The sequence below is a fragment of the Equus caballus genome, chromosome 7 (assembly GCF_041296265.1).
Source record: "Equus caballus isolate H_3958 breed thoroughbred chromosome 7, TB-T2T, whole genome shotgun sequence".
In the NCBI taxonomy this organism is placed as follows: Eukaryota; Metazoa; Chordata; class Mammalia; order Perissodactyla; family Equidae; genus Equus; species Equus caballus.
Window position 1 is genome coordinate 51,979,680 of NC_091690.1, and position 16,339 is coordinate 51,996,018.

General features: G+C 59.8%; 2 protein-coding genes across 2 annotated transcripts in view; one reads left to right on the forward strand and one right to left on the reverse strand.

Annotated features, from left to right (window-relative positions):
* PDE4A (phosphodiesterase 4A) overlaps window positions 1-4,480 on the reverse strand; it is a 42,358-nt gene extending 37,878 nt beyond the window's left edge. The window contains exons 1-2 of the mRNA XM_070274113.1: window positions 4,290-4,480; window positions 406-505 (exon numbers count right to left, since the gene is read on the reverse strand). The gene's annotated coding sequence lies outside the window, so the exon portion shown is untranslated. The remainder of the gene's footprint in view (window positions 1-405; window positions 506-4,289) is intronic.
* A 957-nt stretch (window positions 4,481-5,437) lies between these two features.
* CDC37 (cell division cycle 37, HSP90 cochaperone) lies at window positions 5,438-14,565 on the forward strand. Its single transcript, XM_023645437.2, has 8 exons — window positions 5,438-5,917; window positions 10,949-11,230; window positions 11,486-11,591; window positions 11,688-11,803; window positions 11,889-12,011; window positions 12,575-12,757; window positions 12,838-12,909; window positions 14,016-14,565. Exons 1-8 carry the CDS (start codon window positions 5,816-5,818, stop codon window positions 14,169-14,171), a joined length of 1,140 nt encoding a protein of 379 aa, XP_023501205.1. The 5' UTR covers window positions 5,438-5,815; the 3' UTR covers window positions 14,172-14,565.
* The last annotated feature ends 1,774 nt before the right edge of the window (window positions 14,566-16,339 follow it).

Here is a 16,339-nt window from a genome sequence, read left to right on the forward strand (position 1 = left end):
CCCTGCAGCTATTCTGACCTCATTAAGACACTCGTCATTCTGGGTTGTCACGATCTGTATTCCCCCTCAGACAGAGCTCTGTGAGGGCGAGAAATGGTACCCATGTGTCTTGGCCCTCAACATAGTCTTGATGAATGCTGAGTGAATAAATGAGGGGATGAAGAAGGCAGATACGGGCAGAGAGAGGCACGGTCTGTCTGTATACGCACACAAGCGCACATGCTCAGACAGGCAGAGAATGGACCGTGGAGTGAGGGCCATGCTCAGACTCCAGAATTACACTCACAGACCTGCATTCAAATCCTGCCTCTGCCACTTATGAGCTGTACACCCTTGGGCAAGTCACCTAACCTCTCTGATCCTCGGTTTCCTTCTCCGTGAAATGGGCATAATATTCATACCTACCTGCCGAGGTTGTTGTGAGGATGCAGCGAAGCAATGCATGGAAGCTTCTGAGCACAGCGCCTGGTTCATAGCAGGTGCTCACAAAGCAGTAGCCATGATCCTAGTAATAATAACAGTTATCACTGTTGTGGTGGTTGTTGACTCACATGGAGCTACAGACAGGCAGGGAAGACAGCAACACATTCACAGAGCCCTTGCTTCCTCCCATCCTCCCCCATGCCCCCACCGACATCCTGGCTGATCCTCAAACGCTTCAAGCATATACAGACCTCAGGGCCTTTGCACTTGCTGTTCCCTCCATCGGGAAAAACAGCTTCAGCTATGCTGTGCTCCTCCCACCTTCCTGATCTTTCTGACTCTGCTTTCATTTTGTTTGTTGGTTTTAGACTTAGAACATTCTAACAAGATATACAATTTACCTGTTTTTATTAGCTATTGCCTGTCGTTTGAGTATGAGATGAGGTCAGGATGTTGGTCTCTTTTGTACCCTGCTGGATCTCCAGGGCCTAGGACAATGCTGGGATACAGTAGGTGCTCAAGAAATACCTTTTTTTTTTTTGGTGAGGAAGATTGGTCCTGAGCTAACATCTGTTGCCAATCTTCCTCTTTTTTTTTCCTCCCCAAAGCCCCAGTACAGAGTTGTGTATTTTTAGTTGTGGGTCCTTCTAGTTCTTCTATTCGGGACGCTGCCTCAGCATGGCTAGGTGAGCGGTGCCATGTCCGTGCCCAGGATCCAAACCAGTGAACCCAGGCCACCAAAGCGAACCACGTGTACTTAACCACTCGGCCACGGGGCCAGCCCCTAAAAATATCTCTTGAATGAATGAATAAATCCGTTTGGCTCCCTCACCTCCTTCGGGTCTCTGCGCAAAGGCACTTCCTTCCAGAAGCTTCCCCTGACACAGACGCCTCCCCATCACCCTCCGCCCCTCACTCGGCTTTATCTTTCCTCTCAGCTCTCACCGCCCCGACACATTACTTCCTTATGTTTCTGCCCTCCCACCCGCTCAGTTCCACGAGGCCAGGGGGCTTTTCTGGCTTGTTCTAGACGCATCTGAGGCCAACTTCACGGACACGCGACCTGTGCGTTCGCGGGGGCCCAGGCTCGGGAGGTTTCATACGCTGCTGTCCTCACCTGGAGATTCATCATCGTTTTGCAGAGCCCCGGGCTCTGCGAATGCTGTAGCCGGTCCTGGCTGTCCCCCGCGCCTGGAGCAGCCCGTGGGAGGTGCTTGAGGATTTGGGGAGTGAAGGAAGGATGGCCAGAGGGGCCCCCTCGGCCAGGGGGAGAGAGGCAGGGCTGCGCACGCCACCCCATCTGGACACCCGAGCTTTTGCAGACATCCGCCCTGGTGGAAACCCAGGCGAGCGAGGCAGGGCCTCAGGAGGTGGCCTGAGTGCCCAGATGGAGGGTCACATTAAGCTGCCTCCCCTTCCTGGGCAGCAGGCCAGCTGGGGAGGGGCGTCCAGATGGCAGATCAGGCCGCTCTGGGCAGGTGGCACCCGGCTCAGGCTGGGAGAGGCCTTGCCCCCAGCCCTGGCCTGGCCTGACGGAGGAGCACCGGCTTCACCCAGCCCAGCATCACCCAGCCTCCAGCCCCCTCAAAAGGACATGGGCAGGGGCAGCCAACGAGACGGAAGAGAACGAGGCTCAGCGCCCTTGTCCACACCTGGCCTGAGAAGGGACAGTGGCTACCGAGCTGCACGCCTGGAGCTGGAGCAGGGCTGCAAAGGACTGCCAGGGGCCCGTGCATGTGTGTGTGTGTGTGTGCACGAGACTTTGTGCACAACTGTGCATGTGCAACCCGAAAGGCGGAACTTTTGTGAGCCTGAGTTTGTGTAGTTGAGACCAGACTGTACCTGTGGGAGGCTGTTTACGTGACAGGGTGACAGGATGTCTCTGTGTGACTGTAATAGGTGTGTGTGGGGGCGTTGCATGCATGTGGATGCAACAGGAAGCAGCGTTTCATGGTGGTTAGAAACGTAGATTTGGGGTTCAACTCTCTGCTTAGCCCCTCACTAGCACATTATTTATGTTCTCAGGCTTCCGCCTGTAGAGGGTGCTTGTTAGTATGATTACGTTGGTCTGCATTTAAGTGTGTGTGTCTGTGTTTGAAGAGTATTTTTTTTTTTTTTGGCGAGGAAGATTGGCTCTGAGATGACATCTGTTGCCAATCCTCCTCTTTTTGCTTGAGGAAGATTGTTGCTGAGCTAACATCTGTGCCAATCTTCCTCTGTTTTATGTGGGACACCACCACAGCATGGCTTGACGAGCAGCACTATGTCCGTACCTAGGATCCGAACCTGCGAACCCGCCAAAGTGGAGCACGTGAACTTAACCCTGTAGCCAGCCCCTATTCAACTCCTCCAGGAAGCCAGCCCCTATTCAACTCCTCCAGGAAGTCTTCCCAGATACCCAACCTGAAGTGGACCCTTCCATTTTTCTTTCTTGTCACAAGCTATTTCCATCACAGTCCTAATCATAATTTATTGTTATATATTTATTTGTTTGTTTATGTTGTTTCTTTTCTATTTCCTCCACTAAATATCAGTTCCACGGGGGCAGGGAGTTCTGTTCTGTTCTGTTCGCTGCTGTGTCCCCAGCACCCGGCATATAGTAGGTGCTGAATATTTTTTGAATAGATGAATGCAGGGCTGCGTCTGTGCGGTATGGGGAGAGGTGGGCGCTGGCTGAGCTCCTGGGGGGCCCTGTGGGCAAGTCTGGTCTCTACTCTCTTCCTTTCCCTGCATCTTAGGGACTCACTTGCCTCATCTGTAAAATGGGAGAGATGATGGCTCGGTTCATGATAAACTTGCTTCCTGATCTAAAGTGTTATGAAAATAGTCTTAATCTGGTCCCCTCTTTAATTCACTCAACATTTATGGAGCACCAACTGTGTGCCAGGCACTATTCTAAAGCCGGGCCTGCCCTCACGGAGCTGAAGGGAACAAGGAAGGCAGAAACCACCCAGAAATCTCATTTAATCTCCAGCACCCTCCCCCACACACACTCAGTCACTCTCTATGCCTGATGGGATTTTCGTTTTCACAGTCGGAAATCACCATGGTATTTCTGTTTACACACTGATCTTGCTCCCTCACCAGCCTTGAGGGGCAGCAGAGCAGGCACCCAGCTGGTCTCGTTGGTCGCTGGAGCCCAATCCCCTGGCCACAGTGCCCTGGCGCACAGTAGGCACTCGGAAAATATGTGTGAAATGAGCTAAGAAATAAATGATGGAGCAATGGCAGGCTCGCATGCACGATCCCCGCAATCTGGCTGTGTCATTACCCACTTTGCAGATGGGGAAACTGAGGCTCAGGAAGGCAAAGCCGCGTGCGGGGTCCCATCGCAGCTGAGTAGTGAGTGTGTGGCTGTGGGATGCAGAGGAGGAAGTCTGGGTGGCCCAGAGGAGCCTCCCCAGCCCCCCATGGCCCCCTCAGAGGTCCGAGAGACGTAGGAGGGGATGCTTGAGCGGGGGAGGGGAGGAGACCGAGAGATAGTGCAAAGCAACTTAGGGGTCTCTGTCTCAGTCCCCAGGGCTGGAGATGCTGTGCTGGCAGGAGTTTAGGAAATGCTTGGCGCCGATGGGGGCTTCCGGTGCCCTGTCTCCAATTCTGGGAGCTGGGGCCCCTGGGACCCCATTTCACTGGGAGTGGGCAGCTCCAGTTTCTAAAGCCTGGGACAGACCCCCACGCCTACCCAGGGATCTTGGCAATCCAAGGTCCTCCCCACACACCCCCCAGCCCGGAAGCCGGCCTAAAGCCCTCAGAGGGCGTCCGGGGGGGGGCCTCGGCTTTCTTGGGGAGCAGGGGAAATCCCCACTGTCCTGGCTCCCTCCCTCCGGGGTGCCGGGTCCCTCTCCCCACCGCAGCTCGCAGCTTACCTTGCAGGGGGGCTGGGGAGGGGAGGCCCCGCCCTCTCCGGCCTGGGGGGCGGGAGGGGACAAGGGGTGTCCAGACCCTTTGTTTGCTGGTGTGTGTGTATGTGTGTGTGCGCGATTGTGAGACCCGCCGGGGTGTGGGTCCGTGCGCGCGTGCTCGGGCCGTGACGGCCGCTGAGATGCTGGACTGCCCCGGCTGGAGGGGCAGGGGAGGGGAAGAGAGGGGACTCCCCCGCCCCCGCCCGCCCACTCGCGAGTTGAATGGAGCTCGAGGGGGAGGGGCGGGCGCTTTTGTTTGAATGGCCCCACCCCCTCCCCAGGCCGGGGAATCCCCCCCATCTGGAGCCCTCTATTCCATTCCCTCCAGCCCCCTCCCTGCAAACCTCCACTCGCCCTACTGGCTGGAGCTCCTCCCATCCCACCCGGCGCCCCCCCGGAGCGCTCTTTAATCTGAGATAATCCTGGCCCCAGGCTGCAACACGGCCTTTTATCCGGGTATCAAAGCGTGGGGTGGGATGTACGAAAGAGTGCGGCGGGGGTCGCCCAAGCTCAGAGTAAGGGCGTCCTTAGAGCCCCGGCCGAGGAAGGCGGCCCCAGACGGAGGGGAGGGACTGGAGCGGGCCTAGAGGACCACGCCGGGGAAAGCCCCCCTCCGCACCTCCGCGATGCCCCACCGGGCGCTGCGCGGGGCCGGGAGCACTGACCGCCGGCTAGACATTAGCGACACCTAGCGGCCGCCCGGGGAGACGCGGCGGACGGGCGCCCGAGACCCGGGGCGGTGGATCCGGGTGATTCCGGAGGGGGCGTGTGTGCGCGAATCCCGCTCAGAAGTGACAGAAGTTGGGGACGCGAGGGGACGCTGTGCCCGAGCAGGGGAAACACCAGCTCTCAAAGCGGGGCCACTTCGCCTCCACCTCTGACCCCCCAAGGGCAAGGCCATATCCCTCCTCCACTTAAACCCTCCCTGGACAGGGCCCTGTACCCCTCGGCCTGGGAAGATCCCCTCAGATCCGACACACCCCTCCCCAGCGTAGGGTTAGGTCCCATCTCTCAAGGGGCAGGGGCGGGGCTTCTCGCGGAAACCCCGCCCCTGCAGTGGGCTCGGGCTGATGTCACTGCGGCGTGACTAAGGGGACAATCCTCTCCCTCAGTGTCTGCAACTGTCTCCCCCACCCCGCGGCCCCCGCAAACGCCCGACGTGGAGCAGCGGGAGATGAGGGGGGCTCGAGGTCGGAGCGCCCGCCCCTGTAACCCCAGGAGGTGCCTGGCGGAGGCCCCGCGCCCGAGGCTGTGGGGTCTCGGCTGAGACTGCCGGGGGCCTGCACCCGTGAGCAGGGCCCTTTAAGGCGAGCTCGGTCGCCAGCGCCGCCGCCGCGGTTACTAAGGATGTGACGTCATGCGCGCGGGGAGGCGTGCGCGCGCGGGCGGAAGCGGAAGGGGCGGGGCTCGGCGGGCAGAGCCTCCAGCGCTGCAGCCGCCGCCGCCGGAGCCGGAGCCGGAGCCGGAGCGGGCTGGGCCGCCGAGGCAAGATGGTGGACTACAGCGTGTGGGACCACATCGAGGTGTCTGACGATGAGGACGAGACGCACCCCAACATCGACACGGCCAGCCTCTTCCGCTGGCGGCACCAGGTAGCGCGCGTGCGCCCGTCCCCTTCCCCCCTCCCGGGACTGCGCGCCGGAGTTCTGACCCCCGATACTGCCGGGGACCCCGCCATTGACGCCTGGGATGCCCGCCCCACGGTCTGGACTTCTACTGTCGCCCGCGGTTCCTCGATTCCACGCCGGGACCCTGGGTCCCCGCCCGCGAGCCGCGGCCCCCTCCGATTTCTGCGTACACCTCCCGGTTGATCCCTAGGGCACTTCCTCAGAGGCTGGGCTCTCCAGACGAACTTTAGGGGTGCCCCGCAGTCCTGTCTGGGACCTTCCATTTACCTCCAGAGCTCTGCCTCAGAGTCTGGACCCTCATCCTATTCGGGTCCCACTTCTGATCTTGGATGTTCCGTGCGCCCCACCCCAACCCCTAGAGTCTCGGCCCCCAGTACTTTGATTCGCCTCTGGAATCTGCCTCCCTGTGTCTTCACGGGGATTCCTATTCGGATCCACAGAGCCCACTCCTTCTCCAACAGAACAAGGAGCTTTGTCCTTCTCTGAGATGTCTGTTCCTGGTGTGCGACTCCAATCTACACCCAGGACCCCTTCCCTAGAGTGTAGACCAGTGGCCCACTAGGGCCCTCAGTCCCATCTAGAACTGGAGGTTGGAATCTGTTTGCGCTCCAGACTGAACCACCAACTCCACCCCGATGGAGCTTCCAATTCCAGCTGCTCTCCTTTAGTCTCACCTACTGTAGACCCTGTTTCCCATTACACCAGGAAACCCTGCCCACGTGGCTTCCGTCCCCACCAGAGCCCCTGGCCCTCCCTGGTAGTGCAGACCCAGTCACCGCCCGCCCCCCAGCCCGGCTTCCTGCAGGAATCTCTCCCAGCACTGGAATGCCTCACGCAAGTCAAGGCCAGGTCCCACCCCCCTCGCCTTCCTCCTGACCCCAGCCTGATCTGCTGTTCTCGAACAGCCAAATTGTCGGTCTTCTCACCAGGATCTCCCAGGGTGATTCCAAATTCACTGCCCCTTCTTTTGTCAGTTTGCCCTGAGATCCAGGCCCCAGAATCCCAAGTCTGGGTATCCCCCTCCCCCAGCAGAGCTTGCACGCTAGTTAAATGGCTCTCATAAGACCTAATAGTTTGGGGCTGGCCCGGTGGCTGAGTGGTTCGGCTCATGCGCTCCGCTTTGGCGGCCCAGGGTTTCACCAGTTCAGATCCTGGGCGCAGACATGGCACCGCTCGTCAGGCCGTGCTGAGGCGGCGTCCCACATGCCACAACTAGAAGGACCTACAACTAGAATATACAAATATGTGCTGGGGGGCTTGGGGGAGAAAAAGGAAAAATAAAATCTTTAAAGCAAATATTTAAGAAAAAAACAAAACAACAACCCTAATGGTCTAACCTCCTGTTCCCCCAGATGAGAGCTCCTACACCCGCTTACCTGTGTTGTCTCAGACTGAGGGTCTGTACCTCTCAGAACCTTCCAGTTAGGAATTCCTCTCCCACCCTCCCATAGGGCAACTCCCTGTCATTTATCCAGAACCTCCCAGGCGGCCCTTCCCCATGCCGCTGAGACAGGCCATTAGTCCCTATGGCAGGCTCCCCGTTCCATTTCCCCCCATTCCTTAAAGCGGCAGTCAAGCCACTGGGGTGTAGGGAGAAAGTTCTAGCCTGCTGTTCCTTGTGGTATGTAACACCTTATTAAGAAATACCTAAGACCTTCACAAATCTCTAAAAGACTGTTCTTGGTGACACCTCTTTCTGTCGCGTTAGGAGGTTAACCTCTACTGTTGAGTGGGGGAGGTTTGGTCCTGCTGGGTGGAAGGGTGGTGTCCCCTCCCGCCACACCCTCTTCCCACCTCCCTCCTGGCATGGGACCTTTTCCTCTCCTGCCGCAAGACCCCAAGGCTGTAGGGGTGCGTGGCGGAGGCAGGGGGCCCCAGCGTCTCCAGCGCCAGCTTCAGCGCCAGGCAGGTGTGGGTTCGAATCCCAGCCCTGCCCCTTGTGGCTCTGCTCTGGGGGGAGCGAGACCCCTGCCTCCCCAAGACTCTTGTAACAGAGAAAAGAGTTTAGGTCCCAAAAGGATGCGGCGCAGGGCCTGGGACGGTGTACGCGTTGCAGACGGGGCCGTGGGGTTAGTAAAAAGGTCCCGGGTGTGCTTCTGAGCGCAGCCCTGCCCGCCTGGGTTCAAATCCTGGCTCCTTCTGAATCACTGACTTGCTGCACGCATGCCCCCCAGCGAATGTTTTGCTCTCTCTGTGCCTCAGTTTCCCCAGCTGGGAATATTAATAGTATCCACCCCCTAGGGGTGCCATGAGGGTCACCTTATTTGTTTAATGTGTGTGATGCCCTTGGGACAGTACCTGGCCTGTGATCAGCTGGCTGTAAACTTTAGCCACCATCGTCATCATCATTATTTAGATAATTTATTCTCATGGTAAAAAAATTCCAAAGGTTCCAGAAGGGGACGAGTGAGGCTTCTCGGCTCCAGCTCCCCGGCTCCCTTGCCAGCACTGGTTTCTCGGGGCTCCTTCCAGTGGATCGAGCTTCCTTGAGCCTCAGTTGCCCTATCTGTGAGACAGGAAGGCAGTGACAGCTGCGGGCCCTTGTCACGGGCGGTGGCTTCTGCCCTGCCAGGCCTGCCACGGCCCCTCCCCGAGGCGTAAAGCAGGCGGCAGGCTGCCGGCCCGCCCGCTCCAAGTCCTTTATTTAGCCTCGGCCTCCCTGGCCGCCACTCAGGAGGCCAGAACCTTCTCGAGCCCTTATCCACGTGGGGAAAGTGGGGCTCAGGGTCGGCATATCAGCCCCGTGGGGCCTTAGCCAAGGGTCTCCTGATTCCCACCCACCGTGCGCCTGGCCCTGTGCTTGAATCTGGCGATACAGCCTCGAATGAGGCACAGACGCCTGTTAGCAGCCCCTTCTGGGGACAGTGGCCGTGACCATGGTCATGACAGGGGGACCTGTTTACTGAGTCCTGGGTTACCAGCAATTTCCTTTGGGCAGCTCACTCAGTCCTCACAGCAGTGCGAGGCCCCATTTCACAGAGGGGAAACCAAGGCAGGGAGCGGTTTAAGCAGCTTGGCCAAGGTCGAGGGCACATCGCCAGTAAGTGGTGGAGTTCCTGACGGTACGGGGACTCCCCCTCCCGCTTAGAAAGTGTTCACTCTGGGCCAGAAATGAAGCTGAGCGCTTGAAGTCCATTTTCTTGTTGGCGCCCTGGAACGGTCTCCGAGAGATTGTCCCCTTGGACACATGGCACTGACAAGAGCCAGCGTGGGAGTCACGCTCGGGCTGTCTGCTGTATAATCCCCTTTACTTCTCCCGGGGTGACCTGTGAGGTTCCTGGCAGTGTCTGCATTTGACAGATGAGGAGACTGAGGTTCCAAGTGGCTAGGGGATGGGCCCAGGGACGCCCAGGCAGTGTGTGGTGGCTGTGGGACACTCCCCCAGGTCTGGGCCCTGAGGCCATCCTCCAGCATCTCTGATGATCACAGAGGGCCTTGAGGGCTCAGTGACAGCCAGCATGGGGACGCTGGGAGAAGCCTCTGTCGAAGCTGAGGCTTGAGTGCAAAGCATATGGAGTGAAGGGAAGAGAGTTCCAGGTGGAAGGAACAGCCTGTGCAGAGGCCCAGAGGCAGGAGAGAGCTGGTGCCTTTGGGGAGCCACAAGGGCCAGCGTCGGCCTGGGACCTGGAGTTGGGGGAGGAGAGCAGGAGCCAGTCCCCCCACAGGGCCTTGGTGCCGGCTGGGCAGCTTGGGGTGGGGGTCAGGGGCCCCATCTGAGGCCAGGCACCCCAGGATGGGGGCGGGGAGGGCTGCAGTCAGATGTGTGTGTTTCAGAGTCCTGGCAGCTTCCAGGTCTGGTTTGGGGGGACGGTGATTGAAGGTGGTGGCCCCTCTCCGGAGCCGGTGGAGATGGTGGTGAAGCCCAGCGGGCATGGAGGACAGACAGGGCCGTGCGACCTGATAGGGGCCCGATGGGGCATCAAGCGAGTAGGGGAGCAAGGAGATGGGGCGCCATCGCCAAGCTTGGGGCACTGCAGGAGAGGAGGTCTGGGGAGTGACCCCGGGGTCAGGAGACAGGAGGCTGGTGGACACCAGCGGGCCCAGGAGGGCATCCTGGCCGGGAGACAGAGCTGAGAGGGCCTTGGGAGTGATCCAGGCGCAACACTCAGGTTGAGGGAATTGGAGAAATGTCTGGAAGTGAAAACTGCCAGGACTTGGTGGCAGACTGGGAGGACGGGGCAGAAGACCAGATTTTGGGGGCGAAGATGGTGAGTTCAGTTTGCGGCACGGAGTTGGAGGTGCCTGGGGGACACCCTGGCAGAGGTGGCTTGAGGGGGTGGCTGGGCAGGGGAGGAGGCCCAAGTGTGGCTGAGGGCGGCTCCAGGGAGGAGGGGAGCCCGAGACCGCAGTAGGGGCAGGGCGCCCCATCCAGCTCCTCATTACTCATCCAACAAACATTTTCTGAAGTCCCACTGTGTGCCAGTGTGTGAGGAGACACACCAGCAAACAGGTCCCATCTCTGTGGGGCCAATATCCTTGAAGGGGGACAGTGCACACAACATGAGAAATAATTGTCACCGGCTGTTAGCAGGTGACAAGTGCTGTGGAGGAAGATAAAGCAGGACGAGATTAAGCCGAGGGCTCAATCTTCAGCAGGGTGACTGGGGAAGGCCTCTTCCGTAAGGCGACATTTGAGCCAAGACGGTTAGGAGGCGAGACGGGGAGGGGATCTGGGGAGAGAGCGTTCCAGGCCGAGGGAACAGCCAGTGCAAAGGCCCTGGGGTTTGAAGTAGATTTAGGAAAAGATGTGGCAGCCAGTGTGGCTGGAGGGAGGGGGTGAGTGGGAGGAGGTGAGGGCATGGAGGTGCGGGGGCCACTTGGTGAGAACAACGTGGGAGCCACGAAGGCTTCTGAGCAGAGGCAGGACCGGCCCGGACTCAGGGCGGTGCAGGTACCTGTCGGGGTGAGAGTGGAAGCTGATGTCCAGGGCTCGGAGGTGGGGCCGGGGTCCTGGGACAGGCCGTGCCCCAGCCTGACAGGCCGTCCCCCCTGCAGGCCCGGGTGGAGCGCATGGAGCAGTTCCAGAAGGAGAAGGAGGAGCTGGACAGGGGCTGCCGCGAGTGCAAACGCAAGGTGGCCGAGTGCCAGCGGAAGCTGAGGGAGCTGGAGGTGGCGGAGGGCGAGGGCAGCCGGGCGGAGCTGGAGCGGCTTCAGGCCGAGGCGCAGCAGCTGCGCAAGGAGGAGCGGAGCTGGGAGCAGAAGCTGGAGGAGATGCGCAAGAAGGAGAAGAGCATGCCCTGGAACGTGGACACGCTCAGCAAGGACGGCTTCAGCAAGGTGGGCCGGCGGGGGGCCGGGGGGGCCGGGGAGGGCCACGGAGGGAACCCCCACCAGTGTCCCCCTCTGATCTGCCCCAAGGCCCTAGTCCGAGGCCACACCTGCCACGCGCACGCTCCTGCCACACTGATGTTCACGGCGCCACCACCACCTCCACCGTGGACGGGATGGGCACTGCGGCCGCGGCTCGCCCGGCCCCGTCCCAGGCGCCCTGCGGCCTCGCCCCAGCCCACTGCCCCTCTTGCCCCACCACAGAGCATGGTCAATGTGAAGCCCGAGCCGGCGGAGGAGTCGGAGGAGGCGAGGGAGCAGAAACACAAAACCTTCGTAGAGAAGTACGAGAAGCAGATCAAACACTTCGGTGAGCTGGCTGCAGGGGCTGCAGAGGGGAGGGCGCCCGCGGCTGCCGGCCAGGCCTCCAGGGGCCCTCCAGCACCTTACCAGCTCCTGCCCGCAGGCATGCTCCGCCGCTGGGACGACAGCCAGAAGTATCTGTCGGACAACGTCCACCTGGTGTGCGAGGAGACAGCCAACTACCTGGTCATCTGGTGCATCGACCTGGAGGTGGAGGAGGTGAGTGGAGCCTGCCCCCCGGCGGGCGCAAGGCTTTGCCCTGAGGCCGCCACTTGGTGACGCCGTGCCTGCTCTCCCTCGGCAGAAATGCGCCCTCATGGAGCAGGTGGCCCACCAGACCATCGTCATGCAGTTCATTCTGGAGCTGGCCAAGAGCCTGAAGGTGGACCCCCGCGCCTGCTTCCGGCAATTCTTCACCAAGATTAAGGTCGGGGCCCCGAGCAGCCGGGGGGGCTGGGGTTGACCCCGGACCCCCTCCTCAGGGAACCAGCCAGTGTCCATGGGGGCAGGCGGACAGCTGTCTGCTTAGACTCAAGCCCCCGTGATCAGAACCTCATATGTCAGGAGAGGGTGGGGCCGTGGAAGGGCCCAGAAGGGCTCGGCTCCCGGCCAGATTTTGAAAGCGGAGTTGAGAGGATGTGTGGAAAGTCACGACACGGGGTGAGGGACAGAATGAAGGATGCCTCCGGGTTTCTTCCCCGGGCCCACAGAATACCAGAGCTGGGGGAGACGGGGGGACAGTGAGGGGCTCGGGTGGCTGCGTTGTGTGGGAGGTGCCTGTGGGAGGTGCCGCACGAGGACACGGAGGAGGTGGGTGGCAGGGTCCACGGTTAGCAGATGAGGTGGGCGGTCAGGCTGAGCTCAGAGGAGGCCCCAGATCGGGGACTAGACGGAGGACGGAGGGAGAGAGTTGGGGATGCAGGGCACCTCCGAGGGCCCCCAGTCCCTCCCAAGCCGCAGGCCGGCCCAGTGTCGCCTCCCGCCCCGCAGACGGCCGACCGGCAGTACATGGAGGGCTTCAACGACGAACTGGACGCCTTCAAGGAGCGCGTGCGCAGCCGCGCCAAGCTGCGCATCGAGAAGGCCATGAAGGAGTACGAGGAGGAGGAGCGCAGGAAGCGGCTGGGCCCCGGCGGCCTGGACCCCGTGGAGGTCTACGAGTCCCTGCCAGAGGTGCGGCCCCCGGCCCCAGGCGGGCAGCCGGCGGGGGGTCCCGGCGCCCAGGCCCTGACCCCGGCCCTCTGCTCCCACAGGAGCTCCAGAAATGCTTCGACGTCAAGGACGTGCAGATGCTCCAAGATACCATTAGCAAGATGGACCCCACAGTGAGTGACCGCGCCCCGGGCCCCCCCCAGCCCAGCTGGGCATCCCGGGCAAGTGACATGTCCCCTCACGGCCCCCCTGGGCTTATCAGAGGAGTAAGGAGGTTGTGTCACCGAGCGGCTGGCACACGAGGCAGCCACGCATTTGTGCCACGCACGCTTAGGTATATCAAGCACCTACTGTGTGCCCAGCATCCAGCAGTGAACGTGGAGGTTTCAGCACGTCCTCTGTGACCGAGTGTCACTGTCGCTGTGGCCATTCGTGACCTTAGCTGGCACACCCAGCCGACCCCAACCTTTGCCCAAGGAGCTGCCTCCCCAGACACAGTTACCCCATCAAACCACAGTTTCTCTCTCGATTTTCACTCGCAGAATACATGGGGAGGGCTGAGCACGTGGTAGGCGCTGTAAACATCGGTGTTATTATTATTGAGAGCAGCAGTGGTGCTGGGAGATGAGAACTGTGAGTCTTAACAGGCCCTGGTGTGACCCCATTGCTGCCACGTGGCTCACTGGTTGGCCACATTGGTCTCGTCATCTGTACAATGGGTCTAGTCACCAAACCTGGCCCAGGGTTTCTAGAAACTTCCATAAGAATGAGCATCTAGACCCAGGGTCTTCAAGCCATGGCTCGCAGGCTCCCTGCCTGTTTCTCTAAGTAAAGTTTTATTAGAACACAGGGGCCACACACAGTAACTTTCATATCATCTGCCTGATTTGCGCTCCAACCATAAAGTGGAGAAGTGCTGGGTTGAGAGGTCGTGACAGGCCACGTGGCCTGCGAGCCAAAAATATTTACTCTCTGGTCCTTTACAAAAAAGGTTTGCCGACCCTTGTTCTAGACGTGCATGATTGAAATTTGAAGGGAAGTGGAGTAGAATTGAGAGCTCGTCCCTCTCCTGCACTGGCCGCGTTGGAAGTCCCCCATAGCCACACGTGGCCTGTGGCTACCATGTTGGACAGCACGGATCACAGGCCATGGCCATCCTTGCAGACAGTTCTTTTGGAGAGCTCTGATCTGGAGTGAGCAGTGAGCTGGATGTGCAGGGGACATGTGGGCCACCAGAAGGTGGCAGCCTAGCCCCATGCGCCTGCCTTTCTCCCCACAGGATGCAAAGTACCACATGCAGCGCTGCATTGACTCCGGCCTCTGGGTCCCCAACTCCAAATCCAGCGACACCAAGGAGGGGGAGGAGGCGGGCCCCGGGGACCCTCTGCTGGAAGCCGCCCCCAAGCCAGGCGACGAGAAGGATGTCAGCGCGTGACCCACCCCAGCCGCCTCCTGCCTGCCTGCAGGCCCCCGTGCGCCCCTTTCAGAAAACAAAAATAGATGCCATCTCCCCCGCTCCTGGCTTCCTCCACTTCCGCTGCCCTTCCCCCAGCACGGGGGGCTGCCCCCCCGCCCTACCCCCCAGCGCTCATCCAAGTCTCTGCTTTGAGTCAAGGGGCTTCACTGCCTGCAGCCCCCCGTCAGCATTATGCCAAAGGCCCGGGGGTCTGGGGAAGGGCAGGGGTCGCCAGGCTGGTCCACGGGGTGGGAGGAGGGTCCTCGCTGAGGGGCCACTCCAGTCCCCGTGGGCTCTGTTTTCCCCGTCTGTTCGCTGTCTTCTCTATGGTAAACAGCAATGATCTTCCAATAAAGGATTTCAGGTGTTGCAAGGGCTGTGCCAGGGCTGTGGGCACAGGATTCTTGAGGGCGTTGGGAGGGAGACCTGCTGAGTGTTGGCCGCTGGCTCCATGAGGCCCCGGGCTCGCCCTGCTGCTCTCTGGCGACGACTCCACCCTCACTCCAGGCTCTCGCACATGCTGTTCCTCTGCCTGGAACAGTCTTCCTGAGATGCCTTTCCACCACAGTTCTCACCGGCCCCTCGGTCCTCGGCAGGTCTTAGGCCTCCAATCCCTCTACCACCATCCATTCAGGAACGTCCTGTCCACCATGTCTTACTTTCTACGTAACCGGCTCTGTCCCCAAAACATCTTGAGTCCCACCACTGCCCTTCATCCCCACGGCCTCCACTCTGGCCTGGGTCCCCATCACTTCTGCCCGGGCACTCCCTCAGCCTCCGCCTTCCACACCAGATCCCAACAGGCAGCAGCCAGAGGGCTCTGTGAACACGCGAGACAGGTCACCTCCCTCCCCCAGAGCAGAAGCCAGAGCCCTCCCCGTGGCTCGCCAGGCCCTGAGTCGGGTCACCTCCCTGTCCTCATCTCGTGTCCTCCCCCCATTTCCCCCTCTCGCCCACTCCCTCCTTGCCAATCTCTGAGCGCTTTAAATTGCTCGATCAGTGTGGCCTGGGGCAACTTAGCTGCAGTGGCCCCGTCTGTACCACGACAGTGATGTTAGTCCCGTCCTCCCAGGGTCGGGAAGAGGAGTAATGACATTACACTAAGGACAGGCTCAGTGTTGGCACTTAGATGCTCAAAATGTGGGCCTTGCACCTGCATATCCCTCTGCCTCGACTCCCTTCCCTGTAGTCCTCAAGTGGGACTCCTTTAATGAGACGTTTGGGCCACATAAAGGCTTAAAGAAGAGTATGATAACCAAGGACGTCAGCTTAAGACCTGACATATGAAGGATCCAGTGAAGCGACCCTCCCCCGCAGCTGCGTGTCACTCAGCGGGAGCTCTGCCACCTCCTCCCAGAGGCCCTCCTCGACCCTCCTTCTGGGTCACCTCCTGCACCCAGGCATGCACCTTGCCTCACCTGCCGACCTGTGTATTGCCTGCCTTCCGCTGTGAGCGCCACCAAGGCGCAACCTGAGTGTTTCCTGATCTTAAGATAGTCGCATCCCCAGGGGAAGGGGTCCTGGCCCTGGGGACACGTTTGCCAAAGGGCCCCGGGATGCCATTGAGCCCAACTGGTCACCCCCAGGGGGCGATAGCAAGCTGCAAATCCCAGTGGCTTCATCTAATGCTCTTTCTATCGTCGAGAATAGCAGGTGGGGGGGTCCGAGGACGCGGGAGGGGCTGGGGCATATCGTACCGCATCCAGGACCCACCCTGGATGTCACCTTCCTAATTCTTAACTGTGAAACCTTTCAAAGACAGAATCCACATTACTGATTTTTCCTTTTGCCTCAGGCTCCAATATAACCCAGCACTGTTAGTGATTCTTTACTTAAACTTTCGATATTTTGGGAGCCGGCTGGGTGGCACAGCGGTTTTGTGTGCACGTTCTGCTTCAGCGGCCCGGGGTTCGCTGGTACAGATCCCAGGTGTGGACGTGGCACCGCTTGGCACACCATGCTGTGGCAGGCGTCCCACGTATAAAGTAGAGGAAGATGGGCACGCATGTTAGCTCAGGGCCAGTCTTCCTCAGCAAAAAAAAAAAAAAAAAAAAAAAAAAGGATTGGCGGCAGTTAGTTCTTGGTTAATCTTCCTCCAAAAAAAAAAATTAGGTATTTTGTTCGTCAGGGTTTTTTTCCATATTAAT

Coding starts and splice junctions, on each gene's coding strand:
- CDC37 (XM_023645437.2), top strand. CDS start 5,816: ATGGTGGACTACAGCGTGTGGGACCACATCGAGGTGTCTGACGATGAG. Junction 11,231..11,485: donor GCAAGGACGGCTTCAGCAAG/GTGGGCCGGCGG, acceptor GCCCCACCACAG/AGCATGGTCAATGTGAAGCC. Junction 12,758..12,837: donor TCTACGAGTCCCTGCCAGAG/GTGCGGCCCCCG, acceptor CTGCTCCCACAG/GAGCTCCAGAAATGCTTCGA.